General features: G+C 43.7%; 1 protein-coding gene across 1 annotated transcript in view; it reads right to left on the bottom strand.

Annotated features, from left to right (window-relative positions):
* Positions 1-18,015, bottom strand: part of LOC115101598 (potassium channel subfamily T member 2) — a gene marked incomplete at its 5' end in the record, with an annotated part of 95,964 nt that overhangs the window by 58,082 nt on the left and 19,867 nt on the right. The window contains 4 exon segments of the mRNA XM_065006091.1: positions 14,536-14,740; positions 14,980-15,182; positions 15,704-15,800; positions 15,803-15,852. Coding sequence (XP_064862163.1) covers positions 14,536-14,740; positions 14,980-15,182; positions 15,704-15,800; positions 15,803-15,852 — 555 coding nt within the window.

Raw genomic sequence — 18,015 nt, 5'->3', positions numbered from 1 at the left:
GCTTTCATCCTCTAAGGCTTACATCCTCTAAGGCTTACATCCTCTAAGGCTTACATCCTCTAAGGCTTACATCCTCTAAGGCTTACATCCTCTAAGGCTTACATCCTCTAAGGCTTACATCCTCTATCCTCTAAGGCTTACATCCTCTAAGGCTTACATCCTCTAAGGCTTACATCCTCTAAGGCTTACATCCTCTAAGGTTTACATCCTCTAAGGCTTACATCCTCTCTTTCCATCCTCTAAGGCTTACATCCTCTCTTTCATCCTCTAAGGCTTACATCCTCTAAGGCTTACATCCTCTAAGGCTTACATCCTCTAAGGCTTACATCCTCTAAGGCTTTACATCCTCTCTTTCATCCTCTAAGGTTTACATCCTCTCTTACATCCTCTAAGGCTTACATCCTCTAAGGCTTACATCCTCTCTTACATCCTCTAAGGCTTACATCCTCTAAGGCTTACATCCTCTCTTTCATCCTCTAAGGCTTACATCCTCTTACATCCTCTAAGGCTTACATCCTCTAAGGGCCTCTAGGCTTACATCCTCTAAGGCTTACATCCTCTAAGGCTTTCATCCTCTAAGGCTTACATCCTCTAAGGCTTACATCCTCTAAGGCTTACATCCTCTAAGGCTTACATCCTCTACATCCTCTACATCCTCTAAGGCTTACATCCTCTAAGGCTTACATCCTCTCTTTACATCCCTCTAAGGCTTACATCCTCTACATCCTCTAAGGCTTACATCCTCTAAGGCTTACATCCTCTTTTCATCCTCTAAGGCTTTCATCCTCTAATCCTTACATCCCTCTTTACATCCTCTAAGGCTTACATCCTCTACATCCTCTAAGGCTTACATCCTCTAAGGCTTACATCCTCTAAGGCTCCTCTCTTACATCCTCTAAGGCTTACATCCTCTAAGGCTTACATCCTCTAAGGCTTACATCCTCTCTTACATCCTCTAAGGCTTACATCCTCTAAGGCTTACATCCTCTCTTTCATCCTCTAAGGTTTACATCCTCTAAGGCTTACATCCTCTTTTCATCCTCTAAGGCTTACATCCTCTTACATCCTCTAAGGCTTACATCCTCTAAGGCTTACATCCTCTCTTTTTACATCCTCTAAGGCTTACATCCTCTCTTTTCATCCTCCTCTAAGGCTTACATCCTCTAAGGCTTACATCCTCTAAGGTTTACATCCTCTAAGGCTTACATCCTCTCTTTCCATCCTCTAAGGCTTACATCCTCTCTTACATCCTCTAAGGCTTACATCCTCTAAGGCTTACATCCTCTAAGGCTTACATCCTCTAAGGTTTATCCTCTAAGGCTTACATCCTCTCTTTCATCCTCTAAGGCTTACATCCTCTCTTACATCCTCTAAGGTTACATCCTCTAAGGCTTACATCCTCTCTTTCATCCTCTAAGGCTTACATCCTCTCTTACATCCTCTAAGGCTTACATCCTCTCTTTTCATCATCCTCTAAGGCTTACATCCTCTAAGGCTTACATCCTCTCTTACATCCTCTAAGGCTTACATCCTCTAAGGCTTACATCCTCTCTTTCATCCTCTAAGGCTTACATCCTCTCTTTCATCCTCTAAGGTTTACATCCTCTAAGGTTTACATCCTCTAAGGCTTACATCCTCTCTTTCCATCCTCTAAGGCTTACATCCTCTCTTACATCCTCTAAGGCTTACATCCTCTAAGGCTTACATCCTCTCTTACATCCTCTAAGGCTTACATCCTCTAAGGCTTACATCCTCTAAGGTTTACATCCTCTAAGGCTTACATCCTCTCTTTCCATCCTCTAAGGCTTACATCCTCTCTTACATCCTCTAAGGCTTACATCCTCTAAGGCTTACATCCTCTCTTACATCCTCTAAGGCTTACATCCTCTAAGGCTTACATCCTCTAAGGCTTACATCCTCTCTTTCATCCTCTAAGGCTTACATCCTCTAAGGCTTACATCCTCTAAGGCTTACATCCTCTCTTTCATCCTCTAAGGCTTATATCCTCTAAGGCTTACATCCTCTAAGGCTTACATCCTCTAAGGCTTACATCCTCTCTTACATCCTCTACATCCTCTTTTCATCCTCTAAGGAGCACATCCTCTAAGGCTTACATCCTCTTTTACATCCTCTAAGGCTTACATCCTCTAAGGCACATCCTCTTACTCCTCTAAGGCTTACATCCTCTAAGGCTTACATCCTCTAAGGCTTACATCCTCTAAGGCTTACATCCTCTCTTTTCATCCTCTAAGGCTTACATCCTCTCTTACATCCTCTAAGGCTTACATCCTCTCTTTCATCCTCTAAAGGCGTACATCCTCTAAGGCTTACATCCTCTCTTACATCCTCTAAGGCTTACATCCTCTCTTTCATCCTCTAAGGCTTACATCCTCTCTTACATCCTCTAAGGCTTACATCCTCTCTTTCATCCTCTAAGGCTTACATCCTCTCTTACATCCTCTAAGGCTTACATCCTCTCTTACATCCTCTAAGGCTTACATCCTCTCTTACATCCTCTAAGGCTTACATCCTCTCTTACATCCTCTCTACATCCTCTAAGGCGTACATCCTCTAAGGCTTACATCCACATCCTCTCTTACATCCTCTAAGGCTTACATCCTCTCTTTCATCCTCTAAGGCTTATATCCTCTCTTACATCCTCTAAGGCTTACATCCTCTCTTACATCCTCTAAGGCTTACATCCTCTAAGGCTTACATCCTCTAAGGCTTACATCCTCTAAGGCTTTTATCCTCTAAGGCTTACATCCTCTATTTCATCCTCTAAGGCTTACATCCTCTAAGGCTTACATCCTCTAAGGCTTACATCCTCTAAGGCTTACATCCTCTCTTTCATCCTCTAAGGCTTACATCCTCTCTTTCATCCTCTAAGGCTTACATCCTCTAAGGCTTACATCCTCTAAGGCTTACATCCTCTAAGGCTTTTATCCTCTAAGGCTTACATCCTCTCTTTCATCCTCTAAGGCTTACATCCTCTCTTTCCATCCTCTAAGGCTTACATCCTCTAAGGCTTACATCCTCTAAGGCTTACATCCTCTCTTTCATCCTCTAAGGCTTACATCCTCTAAGGCTTTCATCCTCTAAGGCTTACATCCTCTAAGGCTTACATCCTCTAAGGCTTACATCCTCTAAGGCTTACATCCTCTAAGGCTTTCATCCTCTCTTACATCCTCTAAGGTTTACATCCTCTAAGGCTTACATCCTCTCTTTCCATCCTCTAAGGCTTACATCCTCTCTTACATCCTCTAAGGCTTACATCCTCTAAGGCTTACATCCTCTCTTACATCCTCTAAGGCTTACATCCTCTAAGGCTTACATCCTCTCTTTCATCCTCTAAGGCTTACATCCTCTCTTACATCCTCTAAGGCTTACATCCTCTCTTTCATCCTCTAAGGCTTACATCCTCTCTTTCATCCTCTAAGGTTTACATCCTCTAAGGTTTACATCCTCTAATGCTTACATCCTCTAAGGCTTACATCCTCTCTTACATCCTCTAAGGCTTACATCCTCTAAGGCTTACATCCTCTCTTTCATCCTCTAAGGCTTATATCCTCTAAGGCTTACATACTCTAAGGCTTACATCCTCTAAGGCTTACATCCTCTCTTACATCCTCTAAGGCTTACATCCTCTAAGGCTTACATCCTCTAAGGCTTACATCCTCTCTTTCATCCTCTAAGGCTTATATCCTCTAAGCCTTACATACTCTAAGGCTTACATCCTCTAAGGCTTACATCCTCTCTTACATCCTCTAAGGCTTACATCCTCTCTTACATCCTCTAAGGCGTACATCCTCTAAGGCTTACATCCTCTCTTACATCCTCTAAGGCTTACATCCTCTCTTTCATCCTCTAAGGCGTACATCCTCTAAGGCTTACATCCTCTCTTACATCCTCTAAGGCTTACATCCTCTCTTACATCCTCTAAGGCTTACATCCTCTCTTACATCCTCTAAGGCGTACATCCTCTAAGGCTTACATCCTCTCTTACATCCTCTAAGGCTTACATCCTCTCTTTCATCCTCTAAGGCTTACATCCTCTCTTACATCCTCTAAGGCTTACATCCTCTCTTTCATCCTCTAAGGCTTACATCCTCTCTTACATCCTCTAAGGCTTACATCCTCTCTTACATCCTCTAAGGCTTACATCCTCTAAGGCTTACATCCTCTCTTACATCCTCTAAGGCGTACATCCTCTAAGGCTTACATCCTCTCTTACATCCTCTAAGGCTTACATCCTCTCTTTCATCCTCTAAGGCTTATATCCTCTCTTTCATCCTCTAAGGCTTACATCCTCTAAGGCTTACATCCTCTCTTACATCCTCTAAGGCGTACATCCTTTAAGGCTTACATCCTCTCTTACATCCTCTAAGGCTTACATCCTCTCTTACATCCTCTAAGGCTTACATCCTCTCTTTCATCCTCTAAGGCTTACATCCTCTCTTTCATCCTCTAAGGCTTACATCCTCTCTTACATCCTCTAAGGCTTACATCCTCTAAGGCTTACATCCTCTAAGGCTTTTATCCTCTAAGGCTTACATCCTCTCTTTCCATCCTCTAAGGCTTACATCCTCTAAGGCTTACATCCTCTAAGGCTTACATCCTCTAAGGCTTTCATCCTCTAAGGCGTACATCCTCTAAGGCTTACATCCTCTCTTTCATCCTCTAAGGTTTACATCCTCTAAGGCTTACATCCTCTCTTTCCATCCTCTAAGGCTTACATCCTCTAAGGCTTACATCCTCTAAGGCGTACATCCTCTAAGGCTTACATCCTCTCTTTCATCCTCTAAGGTTTACATCCTCTCTTACATCCTCTAAGGCTTACATCCTCTAAGGCTTTCATCCTCTAAGGCTTACATCCTCTAAGGCTTTCATCCTCTCTTACATCCTCTAAGGCGTACATCCTCTAAGGTTTACATCCTCTCTTTCATCCTCTAAGGCTTACATCCTCTCTTTCATCCTCTAAGGTTTACATCCTCTAAGGCTTACATCCTCTCTTTCATCCTCTAAGGTTTACATCCTCTAAGGCTTACATCCTCTCTTTCCATCCTCTAAGGCTTACATCCTCTCTTTCCATCCTCTAAGGCTTACATCCTCTCTTTCCATCCTCTAAGGCTTACATCCTCTCTTTCCATCCTCTAAGGCTTACATCCTCTCTTTCCATCCTCTAAGGCTTACATCCTCTCTTTCCATCCTCTAAGGCTTACATCCTCTCTTTCATCCTCTAAGGTTTACATCCTCTCTTACATCCTCTAAGGCTTACATCCTCTCTTTCCATCCTCTAAGGCTTACATCCTCTCTTACATCCTCTAAGGTTTACATCCTCTAAGGCTTACATCCTCTCTTACATCCTCTAAGGTTTACATCCTCTCTTACATCCTCTAAGGTTTACATCCTCTCTTACATCCTCTAAGGTTTACATCCTCTCTTACATCCTCTAAGGTTTACATCCTCTAAGGCTTACATCCTCTCTTTCCATCCTCTAAGGCTTACATCCTCTAAGGTTTACATCCTCTCTTTCATCCTCTAAGGCTTACATCCTCTCTTTCCATCCTCTAAGGCTTACATCCTCTAAGGCTTACATCCTCTCTTTCATCCTCTAAGGCTTACATCCTCTCTTTCATCCTCTAAGGCTTACATCCTCTCTTTCATCCTCTAAGGTTTACATCCTCTCTTTCATCCTCTAAGGCTTACATCCTCTCTTTCATCCTCTAAGGTTTACATCCTCTCTTTCATCCTCTAAGGCTTACATACTCTAAGGCTTACATCCTCTAAGGCTTACATCCTCTAAGGTTTACATCCTCTCTTTCATCCTCTAAGGCTTACATACTCTAAGGCTTACATCCTCTAAGGCTTACATCCTCTCTTTCATCCTCTAAGGCTTACATACTCTAAGGCTTACATACTCTAAGGCTTACATCCTCTAAGGTTTACATCCTCTCTTTCATCCTCTAAGGTTTACATCCTCTAAGGCTTACATCCTCTCTTTCATCCTCTCTTTCATCCTCTAAGGCTTACATACTCTAAGGCTTACATCCTCTAAGGCTTACATCCTCTCTTTCATCCTCTAAGGCTTACATACTCTAAGGCTTACATACTCCAAGGCTTACATCCTCTAAGGTTTACATCCTCTCTTTCATCCTCTAAGGTTTACATCCTCTAAGGCTTACATCCTCTAAGGCTTACATCCTCTCTTTCATCCTCTAAGGTTTACATCCTCTAAGGCTTACATCCTCTCTTTCATCCTCTCTTTCATCCCCTAAGGCTTAAATCCTCTCTTTCATCCTCTAAGGTTTACATCCTCTCTTACATCCTCTAAGGCTTACATACTCTAAAACAAGGCTTACATCCTCTCTAAGGCTTACATCCTCTAAGGCTTACATCCTCTAAGGCTTACATCCTCTAAGGCTTACATCCTCTAAGGCTTACATCCTCTAAGGCTTACATCCTCTAAGGCTTACATCCTCTAAGGCTTACATCCTCTAAGGCTTACATCCTCTAAGGCTTACATACTCTAAGGCTTACATCCTCTAAGGCTTACATCCTCTAAGGCTTACATCCTCTAAGGCTTACATACTCTAAGGCTTACATCCTCTCTTTCATCCTCTAAGGCTTTCATCCTCTAAGGCTTACATACTCTAAGGCTTACATCCTCTAAGGCTTACATCCTCTCTTTCATCCTCTAAGGTTTACATCCTCTAAGGCTTACATCCTCTCTTACATCCTCTCTTTCATCCTCTAAGGCTTACATCCTCTCTTTCATCCTCTACAGGTTTACATCCTCTCTTACATCCTCTAAGGCTTACATACTCTAAGGCTTACATCCTCTCTTTCATCCTCTAAGGCTTTCATCCTCTAAGGCTTACATACTCTAAGGCTTACATCCTCTAAGGCTTACATACTCTCTTACATCCTCTAAGGCTTACATACTCTAAGGCTTACATCCTCTCTTTCATCCTCTAAGGCTTACATACTCTCTTTCATCCTCTAAGGTTTACATCCTCTCTTTCATCCTCTAAGGTTTACATCCTCTCTTACATCCTCTAAGGCTTACATCCTCTCTTTCATCCTCTAAGGTTTACATCCTCTAAGGTTTACATCCTCTCTTACATCCTCTAAGGCTTACATACTCTAAGGCTTACATCCTCTCTTTCATCCTCTAAGGCTTTCATCCTCTAAGGCTTACATCCTCTAAGGCTTACATACTCTAAGGCTTACATCCTCTCTTTCATCCTCTAAGGTTTACATCCTCTCTTTCATCCTCTAAGGCTTACATACTCTAAGGCTTACATCCTCTTTTACATCCTCTAAGGCTTACATCCTCTAAGGCTTACATCCTCTAAGGCTTACATCCTCTAAGGCTTACATACTCTAAGGCTTACATCCTCTCTTACATCCTCTAAGGCTTACATCCTCTAAGGCTTACATCCTCTCTTACATACTCTAAGGCTTACATCCTCTCTTTCATCCTCTAAGGTTTACATCCTCTCTTTCATCCTCTAAGGCTTACATACTCTAAGGCTTACATCCTCTCTTACATCCTCTAAGGCTTACATCCTCTAAGGCTTACATCCTCTCACATCCTCTAAGGCGTACATCCTCTAAGGCTTACATCCTCTCTTACATCCTCTAAGGCTTACATCCTCTCTTTCATCCTCTAAGGCTTACATCCTCTCTTACATCCTCTAAGGCTTACATCCTCTAAGGCTTACATCCTCTCATTCATCCTCTAAGGCTTACATCCTCTCTTACATCCTCTAAGGCTTACATCCTCTAAGGCTTACATCCTCTCTTTCATCCTCTAAGGCTTACATCCTCTCTTACATCCTCTAAGGCTTACATCCTCTAAGGCTTACATCCTCTAAGGCTTACATCCTCTAAGGCTTACATCCTCTCTTACATCCTCTAAGGCTTACATCCTCTAAGGCTTACATCCTCTAAGGCTTATATCCTCTAAGGCTTACATCCTCTAAGGCTTACATCCTCTCTTTCATCCTCTAAGGTTTACATCCTCTCTTTCATCCTCTAAGGCTTACATCCTCTAAGGCTTACATCCTCTAAGGTTTACATCCTCTAAGGCTTACATCCTCTAAGGTTTACATCCTCTCTTTCATCCTCTAAGGCTTACATCCTCTAAGGTTTACATCCTCTCTTTCATCCTCTAAGGCTTACATCCTCTAAGGCTTACATCCTCTCTTTCCATCCTCTAAGGTTTACATCCTCTCTTACATCCTCTAAGGTTTACATCCTCTCTTACATCCTCTAAGGTTTACATCCTCTAAGGCTTACATCCTCTCTTTCCATCCTCTAAGGCTTACATCCTCTAAGGTTTACATCCTCTCTTTCATCCTCTAAGGCTTACATCCTCTCTTTCCATCCTCTAAGGCTTACATCCTCTAAGGCTTACATCCTCTCTTTCATCCTCTAAGGCTTACATCCTCTCTTTCATCCTCTAAGGCTTACATCCTCTCTTTCATCCTCTAAGGTTTACATCCTCTCTTTCATCCTCTAAGGCTTACATCCTCTCTTTCATCCTCTAAGGTTTACATCCTCTCTTTCATCCTCTAAGGCTTACATCCTCTAAGGCTTACATCCTCTCTTTCATCCTCTAAGGCTTACATACTCTAAGGCTTACATCCTCTAAGGCTTACATCCTCTAAGGTTTACATCCTCTCTTTCATCCTCTAAGGCTTACATACTCTAAGGCTTACATCCTCTAAGGCTTACATCCTCTCTTTCATCCTCTAAGGCTTACATACTCTAAGGCTTACATACTCTAAGGCTTACATCCTCTAAGGTTTACATCCTCTCTTTCATCCTCTAAGGTTTACATCCTCTAAGGCTTACATCCTCTAAGGCTTACATCCTCTAAGGCTTACATCCTCTCTTTCATCCTCTCTTTCATCCTCTAAGGTTTACATCCTCTAAGGCTTACATCCTCTCTTTCCATCCTCTAAGGCTTACATCCTCTCTTTCCATCCTCTAAGGCTTACATCCTCTCTTTCCATCCTCTAAGGCTTACATCCTCTCTTTCATCCTCTAAGGTTTACATCCTCTCTTACATCCTCTAAGGCTTACATCCTCTCTTTCCATCCTCTAAGGCTTACATCCTCTCTTACATCCTCTAAGGTTTACATCCTCTAAGGCTTACATCCTCTCTTACATCCTCTAAGGTTTACATCCTCTCTTACATCCTCTAAGGTTTACATCCTCTCTTACATCCTCTAAGGTTTACATCCTCTCTTACATCCTCTAAGGTTTACATCCTCTAAGGCTTACATCCTCTCTTTCCATCCTCTAAGGCTTACATCCTCTAAGGTTTACATCCTCTCTTTCATCCTCTAAGGCTTACATCCTCTCTTTCCATCCTCTAAGGCTTACATCCTCTAAGGCTTACATCCTCTCTTTCCATCCTCTAAGGTTTACATCCTCTCTTACATCCTCTAAGGTTTACATCCTCTCTTACATCCTCTAAGGTTTACATCCTCTAAGGCTTACATCCTCTCTTTCCATCCTCTAAGGCTTACATCCTCTAAGGTTTACATCCTCTCTTTCATCCTCTAAGGCTTACATCCTCTCTTTCCATCCTCTAAGGCTTACATCCTCTAAGGCTTACATCCTCTCTTTCATCCTCTAAGGCTTACATCCTCTCTTTCATCCTCTAAGGCTTACATCCTCTCTTTCATCCTCTAAGGTTTACATCCTCTCTTTCATCCTCTAAGGCTTACATCCTCTCTTTCATCCTCTAAGGTTTACATCCTCTCTTTCATCCTCTAAGGCTTACATCCTCTAAGGCTTACATCCTCTCTTTCATCCTCTAAGGCTTACATACTCTAAGGCTTACATCCTCTAAGGCTTACATCCTCTAAGGTTTACATCCTCTCTTTCATCCTCTAAGGCTTACATACTCTAAGGCTTACATCCTCTAAGGCTTACATCCTCTCTTTCATCCTCTAAGGCTTACATACTCTAAGGCTTACATACTCTAAGGCTTACATCCTCTAAGGTTTACATCCTCTCTTTCATCCTCTAAGGTTTACATCCTCTAAGGCTTACATCCTCTAAGGCTTACATCCTCTCTTTCATCCTCTAAGGTTTACATCCTCTAAGGCTTACATCCTCTCTTTCATCCTCTCTTTCATCCTCTAAGGCTTACATACTCTAAGGCTTACATCCTCTAAGGCTTACATCCTCTCTTTCATCCTCTAAGGCTTACATACTCTAAGGCTTACATACTCCAAGGCTTACATCCTCTAAGGTTTACATCCTCTCTTTCATCCTCTAAGGTTTACATCCTCTAAGGCTTACATCCTCTAAGGCTTACATCCTCTCTTTCATCCTCTAAGGTTTACATCCTCTAAGGCTTACATCCTCTCTTTCATCCTCTCTTTCATCCCCTAAGGCTTACATCCTCTCTTTCATCCTCTAAGGTTTACATCCTCTCTTACATCCTCTAAGGCTTACATACTCTAAGGCTTACATCCTCTAAGGCTTACATCCTCTAAGGCTTACATCCTCTAAGGCTTACATACTCTAAGGCTTACATCCTCTAAGGCTTACATCCTCTAAGGCTTACATACTCTAAGGCTTACATCCTCTAAGGCTTACATCCTCTAAGGCTTACATACTCTAAGGCTTACATACTCTAAGGCTTACATCCTCTAAGGCTTACATACTCTAAGGCTTACATCCTCTCTTTCATCCTCTAAGGCTTTCATCCTCTAAGGCTTACATACTCTAAGGCTTACATCCTCTAAGGCTTACATCCTCTCTTTCATCCTCTAAGGTTTACATCCTCTAAGGCTTACATCCTCTCTTACATCCTCTCTTTCATCCTCTAAGGCTTACATCCTCTCTTTCATCCTCTAAGGTTTACATCCTCTCTTTCATCCTCTAAGGCTTACATCCTCTCTTTCCATCCTCTAAGGCTTAAATCCTCTAAGGCTTACATCCTCTCTTTCCATCCTCTAAGGTTTACATCCTCTCTTACATCCTCTAAGGTTTACATCCTCTCTTACATCCTCTAAGGTTTACATCCTCTAAGGCTTACATCCTCTCTTTCCATCCTCTAAGGCTTACATCCTCTAAGGTTTACATCCTCTCTTTCATCCTCTAAGGCTTACATCCTCTCTTTCCATCCTCTAAGGCTTACATCCTCTAAGGCTTACATCCTCTCTTTCATCCTCTAAGGCTTACATCCTCTCTTTCATCCTCTAAGGCTTACATCCTCTCTTTCATCCTCTAAGGTTTACATCCTCTCTTTCATCCTCTAAGGCTTACATCCTCTCTTTCATCCTCTAAGGTTTACATCCTCTCTTTCATCCTCTAAGGCTTACATCCTCTAAGGCTTACATCCTCTCTTTCATCCTCTAAGGCTTACATACTCTAAGGCTTACATCCTCTAAGGCTTACATCCTCTAAGGTTTACATCCTCTCTTTCATCCTCTAAGGCTTACATACTCTAAGGCTTACATCCTCTAAGGCTTACATCCTCTCTTTCATCCTCTAAGGCTTACATACTCTAAGGCTTACATACTCTAAGGCTTACATCCTCTAAGGTTTACATCCTCTCTTTCATCCTCTAAGGTTTACATCCTCTAAGGCTTACATCCTCTAAGGCTTACATCCTCTCTTTCATCCTCTAAGGTTTACATCCTCTAAGGCTTACATCCTCTCTTTCATCCTCTCTTTCATCCTCTAAGGCTTACATACTCTAAGGCTTACATCCTCTAAGGCTTACATCCTCTCTTTCATCCTCTAAGGCTTACATACTCTAAGGCTTACATACTCCAAGGCTTACATCCTCTAAGGTTTACATCCTCTCTTTCATCCTCTAAGGTTTACATCCTCTAAGGCTTACATCCTCTAAGGCTTACATCCTCTCTTTCATCCTCTAAGGTTTACATCCTCTAAGGCTTACATCCTCTCTTTCATCCTCTCTTTCATCCCCTAAGGCTTACATCCTCTCTTTCATCCTCTAAGGTTTACATCCTCTCTTACATCCTCTAAGGCTTACATACTCTAAGGCTTACATCCTCTAAGGCTTACATCCTCTAAGGCTTACATCCTCTAAGGCTTACATACTCTAAGGCTTACATCCTCTAAGGCTTACATCCTCTAAGGCTTACATACTCTAAGGCTTACATCCTCTAAGGCTTACATCCTCTAAGGCTTACATACTCTAAGGCTTACATACTCTAAGGCTTACATCCTCTAAGGCTTACATACTCTAAGGCTTACATCCTCTAAGGCTTACATACTCTAAGGCTTACATCCTCTCTTTCATCCTCTAAGGCTTTCATCCTCTAAGGCTTACATACTCTAAGGCTTACATCCTCTAAGGCTTACATCCTCTCTTTCATCCTCTAAGGTTTACATCCTCTAAGGCTTACATCCTCTCTTACATCCTCTCTTTCATCCTCTAAGGCTTACATCCTCTCTTTCATCCTCTAAGGTTTACATCCTCTCTTACATCCTCTAAGGCTTACATACTCTAAGGCTTACATCCTCTCTTTCATCCTCTAAGGCTTTCATCCTCTAATGCTTACATACTCTAAGGCTTACATCCTCTAAGGCTTACATACTCTCTTACATCCTCTAAGGCTTACATACTCTAAGGCTTACATCCTCTCTTTCATCCTCTAAGGCTTACATACTCTCTTTCATCCTCTAAGGTTTACATCCTCTCTTTCATCCTCTAAGGTTTACATCCTCTCTTACATCCTCTAAGGCTTACATCCTCTCTTTCATCCTCTAAGGTTTACATCCTCTAAGGTTTACATCCTCTCTTACATCCTCTAAGGCTTACATACTCTAAGGCTTACATCCTCTCTTTCATCCTCTAAGGCTTTCATCCTCTAAGGCTTACATCCTCTAAGGCTTACATACTCTAAGGCTTACATCCTCTCTTTCATCCTCTAAGGTTTACATCCTCTCTTTCATCCTCTAAGGCTTACATACTCTAAGGCTTACATCCTCTTTTACATCCTCTAAGGCTTACATCCTCTAAGGCTTACATCCTCTAAGGCTTACATCCTCTAAGGCTTACATACTCTAAGGCTTACATCCTCTCTTACATCCTCTAAGGCTTACATCCTCTAAGGCTTACATCCTCTCTTTCATCCTCTAAGGTTTACATCCTCTCTTTCATCCTCTAAGGCTTACATACTCTAAGGCTTACATCCTCTCTTACATCCTCTAAGGCTTACATCCTCTAAGGCTTACATCCTCTCACATCCTCTAAGGCGTACATCCTCTAAGGCTTACATCCTCTCTTACATCCTCTAAGGCTTACATCCTCTCTTTCATCCTCTAAGGCTTACATCCTCTCTTACATCCTCTAAGGCTTACATCCTCTAAGGCTTACATCCTCTCATTCATCCTCTAAGGCTTACATCCTCTCTTACATCCTCTAAGGCTTACATCCTCTAAGGCTTACATCCTCTCTTTCATCCTCTAAGGCTTACATCCTCTCTTACATCCTCTAAGGCTTACATCCTCTAAGGCTTACATCCTCTAAGGCTTACATCCTCTAAGGCTTACATCCTCTCTTACATCCTCTAAAGCTTACATCCTCTAAGGCTTACATCCTCTAAGGCTTATATCCTCTAAGGCTTACATCCTCTAAGGCTTACATCCTCTCTTTCATCCTCTAAGGTTTACATCCTCTCTTTCATCCTCTAAGGCTTACATCCTCTAAGGCTTACATCCTCTAAGGTTTACATCCTCTAAGGCTTACATCCTCTAAGGTTTACATCCTCTCTTTCATCCTCTAAGGCGTACATCCTCTAAGGTTTACATCCTCTCTTTCATCCTCTAAGGCTTTCATCCTCTCTTACATCCTCTAAGGCTTACATCCTCTAAGGTTTACATCCTCTCTTTCATCCTCTAAGGCTTACATCCTCTCTTACATCCTCTAAGGCTTACATCCTCTCTTTCATCCTCTAAGGCTTACATCCTCTCTTACATCCTCTAAGGCTTACATCCTCTCTTACATCCTCTAAGGCTTACATCCTCTCTTTCATCCTCTAAGGTTTACATCCTCTCTTTCATCCTCTAAGGCTTACATCCTCTTTTACATCCTCTAAGGCTTATATCCTCTCTTACATCCTCTAAGGCTTACATCCTCTTTTACATCCTCTAAGGCTTATATCCTCTCTTACATCCTCTAAGGCTTATATCCTCTCTTACATCCTCTAAGGCTTATATCCTCTCTTACATCCTCTAAGGCTTACATCCTCTCTTACATCCTCTAAGGCTTACATCCTCCCAAAAAAATCTACTTTAAGAATAAGAAGTAAGACATATTGCATTGTATCAGTGTTACCTCTTATATAAATAACAGTGGAGGCTGCTGAGGGGAGAACGGCCCATAATAATGGCTGGAACAGCACTAATGGAAGAGCATCAAACCATGTGTTTGATGTATCTGGTACAATGCCGTTCCAGACATTACCATAAACCCACCATCCCCAATTAAGGTGCCACCAAACTCTTGTGAAAAAATAAAGCAAAACATACCCCTCAGTTGATAGGTCCTCATTGGAGGGCATGGTCTCGTCCTCTGATTGGTCGCTATAGAGGTCACCTGTGTGCATAGAGGAAGTGTCTGGCACCTCTAGCACGGGGCCGATGCTGGGCCTCCTGCTGTTACCCTTGATTTCCTCCGGGGGGAGACAGAGAGAGGGCCCACAGCCTGTGTCCTGGAGGTCTATGGCCACAGTGCCTGAACAAGGAAGGATACAAAGAACATAAAACATTTACAACATACTATTTATTGTGGGCATATTTCTGTGTCTTACAAGACAATTCATTTATCATTTTTCCGAAAATACTATAGAAAAGTATTTTTTTTAAATACTTCAAAGTATTTTTTCTGGAGTACTTTTACACCACTGCTTAATATACTTGTCCAATACATCACTTCATACCAGGTAGTATTGGAACAGAACTCATATTACTGACCCATGCAAGCGATTACACTGTGTACAGGCAAGCAGGGCCGGCTCCCCGTCCTCTCCCCCTGGGTCTTAAAGGTAGTGCCCTCCTCCTTAGTGATGTTGATGTAGAAGCAGCTGTCATTTGGGCTCATTCTGAACTGTGGCTCGGGATTCAGCAGGATGCTCTTACTGTCCTCCCGGCACACCCCGATCAGACACACACCATACCTGAGGACAGAGATAGAGATATAGGGTTAGGGTTAGATCACATAGGCTGGAGGTTTAGAGGGAAATACGAAGAGGGAGAGTGATGTCTGTTCAAAGCCAGTGTCTGGGGCCCTGAGTTTCCGTGACCTCATGACAAGACCAGGAAAAACTCGGGGGCCCATTTCTAGCCTATACAGTAACTAGAGTTTTCTCTAAGACCCAAAGCTCTTCCTGGTAAGGTCATGTGGTCAGGGCCCTACTCTTGACCTTTGAAGACTCATAAATAGGACTGGTTTTAAATGTGTAGGATCAGTGAACCTTTCAATCTCATTTGTGTGTACTGGATACGTGGTATGTTGGTGAAAATGTGTGTATTGAGTTTCTGAGCCGACATGTCTGTTCCCATCCATAGATACAACTGAAGTAGCACAGAAAATCCAACCATTGGAACCGGTATCAGAAGAAAACGTGGTCATTTGTCAGTAGTGAGGCTTAATAAGACCCTGGGACCCCGCTAAGAGGTATTGGTGTTAGCTACTTACTTCTTATGCGCGTGGAAGGAGGTGTAGGTAAAGCTTTTCTCCATGTATTCTGAGAAGAAGATGCTGTCTCTCATGGCGATGTTGTAAACCAAACCTCGGAACACTTGCCATAAGTCCTGTGCCACTCCTCTGGAGACTGCTACCCCTCCCTGAAGCACACAGAGAAATGTTTAGTAACACTTCCTGGGAAAACAGTGTTCATAATGCATTATAAGCATAATTCTAACATCTTGCGAGCTGCTATATAATGCTGTGTAAAGCACTACGAGGGTATTCATTTGAAGAGTTACTTTTAGTTGGGTTCAGTCTGGGCTTTCGCTGCAGACTTGGTTGGATGGTGGGTAGAGACAGTGGTTGGTGGGTAGAGACTTAGTGGTAGGTGGTAGAGAATTTGTGGGTTGGTGGGTAGAGACTTAGTGGTAGGTGGTAGAGAATTTGTGGGTTGGTGGGTAGAGACTTAGTGGTAGGTGGTAGAGAATTTGTGGGTTGGTGGGTAGAGACTTAGTGGTAGGTGGGTTGGTGGGTAGAGACTTAGTGGTAGGTGGGTTGGTGGGTAGAGACTTAGTGGTAGGGGGGTTGGTGGGTAGAGACTTAGTGGTAGGGGTTGGTGGGTAGAGACTTAGTGGTAGGTGGGTTGGTGGGTAGAGACTTGGTGGTAGGGGGTTGGTGGGTAGAAACTTGGTGGTAGGGGTTGGTGGGTAGAGACTTAGTGGTAGGGGTGTTGGTGGGTAGAGACTTAGTGGTAGGTGGGTTGGTGGGTAGAGACTTAGTGGTAGGTGGGTTGGTGGGTGGGTGGAGACTTAGTGGTAGGTGGGTTGGTGGGTAGAGACTTAGTGGTAGGTGGGTTGGTGGGTAGAGACTTAGTGGTAGGGGGTTGGTGGGTAGAGACTTAGTGGTAGGTGGGTTGGTGGGTAGAGACTTAGTGGTAGGTGGGTTGGTGGGTAGAGACTTAGTGGTAGGTGGGTTGGTGGGTGGGTGGAGACTTAGTGGTAGGTGGGTTGGTGGGTAGAGACTTAGTGGTATGGGGGTTGGTGAGTAGAGACTTGGTGGTAGGGGGTTGGTGGGTAGAGACTTAGTGGTAGGGGGTTGGTGGGTAGAGACTTGGTGGTAGGGGGTTGGTGGGTAGAGACTTAGTGGTAGGGGGTTGGTGGGTAGAGACTTAGTGGTAGGGGGTTGGTGGGTAGAGACTTAGTGGTAGGTGGGTTGGTGGGTAGAGACTTAGTGGTAGGTGGGTTGGTGGGTAGAGACTTAGTGGTAGGTGGGTTGGTGGGTGGGTGGAGACTTAGTGGTAGGTGGGTTGGTGGGTAGAGACTTAGTGGTATGGGGGTTGGTGAGTAGAGACTTGGTGGTAGGGGGGTTGGTGGTAGAGACTTAGTGGTAGGTGGGTTGGTGGGTAGAGACTTGGTGGGTTGGTGGGTAGAGACTTAGTGGTAGGGGGTTGGTGGGTAGAGACTTGGTGGTAGGGGGTTGGTGGGTAGAGGCATAGTGGCAGGGGGTTGGTGGGTAGAGACTTAGTGTTAGGGGTTGGTGGGTAGAGACTTGGTGGTAGGGGGTTGGTGGGTAGAGACTTGGTGGTAGGGGTTGGTGGGTAGAGACTTAGTGGTAGGGGTTGGTGGGTAGAGACTTAGTTGTAGGGGGTTGGTGGGTAGAGACTTGGTGGTAGGGAGTTGGTGGGTAGAGACTTAGTGGTAGGGGGTTGGTGGGTAGAGACTTGGTGGTAGGGGGTTGGTGGGTAGAGACTTGGTGGTAGGGGGTTGGTGGGTAGAGACTTAGTGGTAGGGGGTTGGTGGGTAGAGACTTAGTGGTAGGTGGGTTGGTGGGTAGAGACTTGGTGGTAGGGAGGTTGGTGGGTAGAGACTTGGTGGTAGGGGTTGGTGGGTAGAGACTTAGTGGTAGGTGGGTTGGTGGGTAGAGACTTGGTGGTAGGGGTTGGTGGGTAGAGACTTAGTGGTAGGTGGGTTGGTGGGTAGAGACTTGGTGGTAGGGGGTTGGTGGGTAGAGACTTGGTGGTAGGGGGTGGTGGGTAGAGACTTAGTGGTAGGGCGGTTGGTGGGTAGAGACTTAGTGGTAGGTGGGTAGAGACTTGGTGGTAGGGGTGGTTGTTGGGTAGAGACTTAGTGTCAGGGGGGTTGATGGGTAGAGAATTGGTGGGTTGTTGGGTAGAGACTTAGTGTCAGGGGGTTGATGGGTAGAGAATTGGTGGGTTGTTGGGTAGAGACTTAGTGGTAGGTGGGTAGAGACTTGGTGGTAGGGGTGGTTGGTGGGTAGAGACTTAGTGTCAGGGGGTTGATGGGTAGAGAATTGGTGGGTTG

This window comes from Oncorhynchus nerka, linkage group LG20 (genome assembly GCF_034236695.1).
Source record: "Oncorhynchus nerka isolate Pitt River linkage group LG20, Oner_Uvic_2.0, whole genome shotgun sequence".
Lineage (NCBI taxonomy): Eukaryota > Metazoa > Chordata > Actinopteri > Salmoniformes > Salmonidae > Oncorhynchus > Oncorhynchus nerka.
This window is presented reverse-complemented; position numbering and strand designations above follow the sequence as displayed.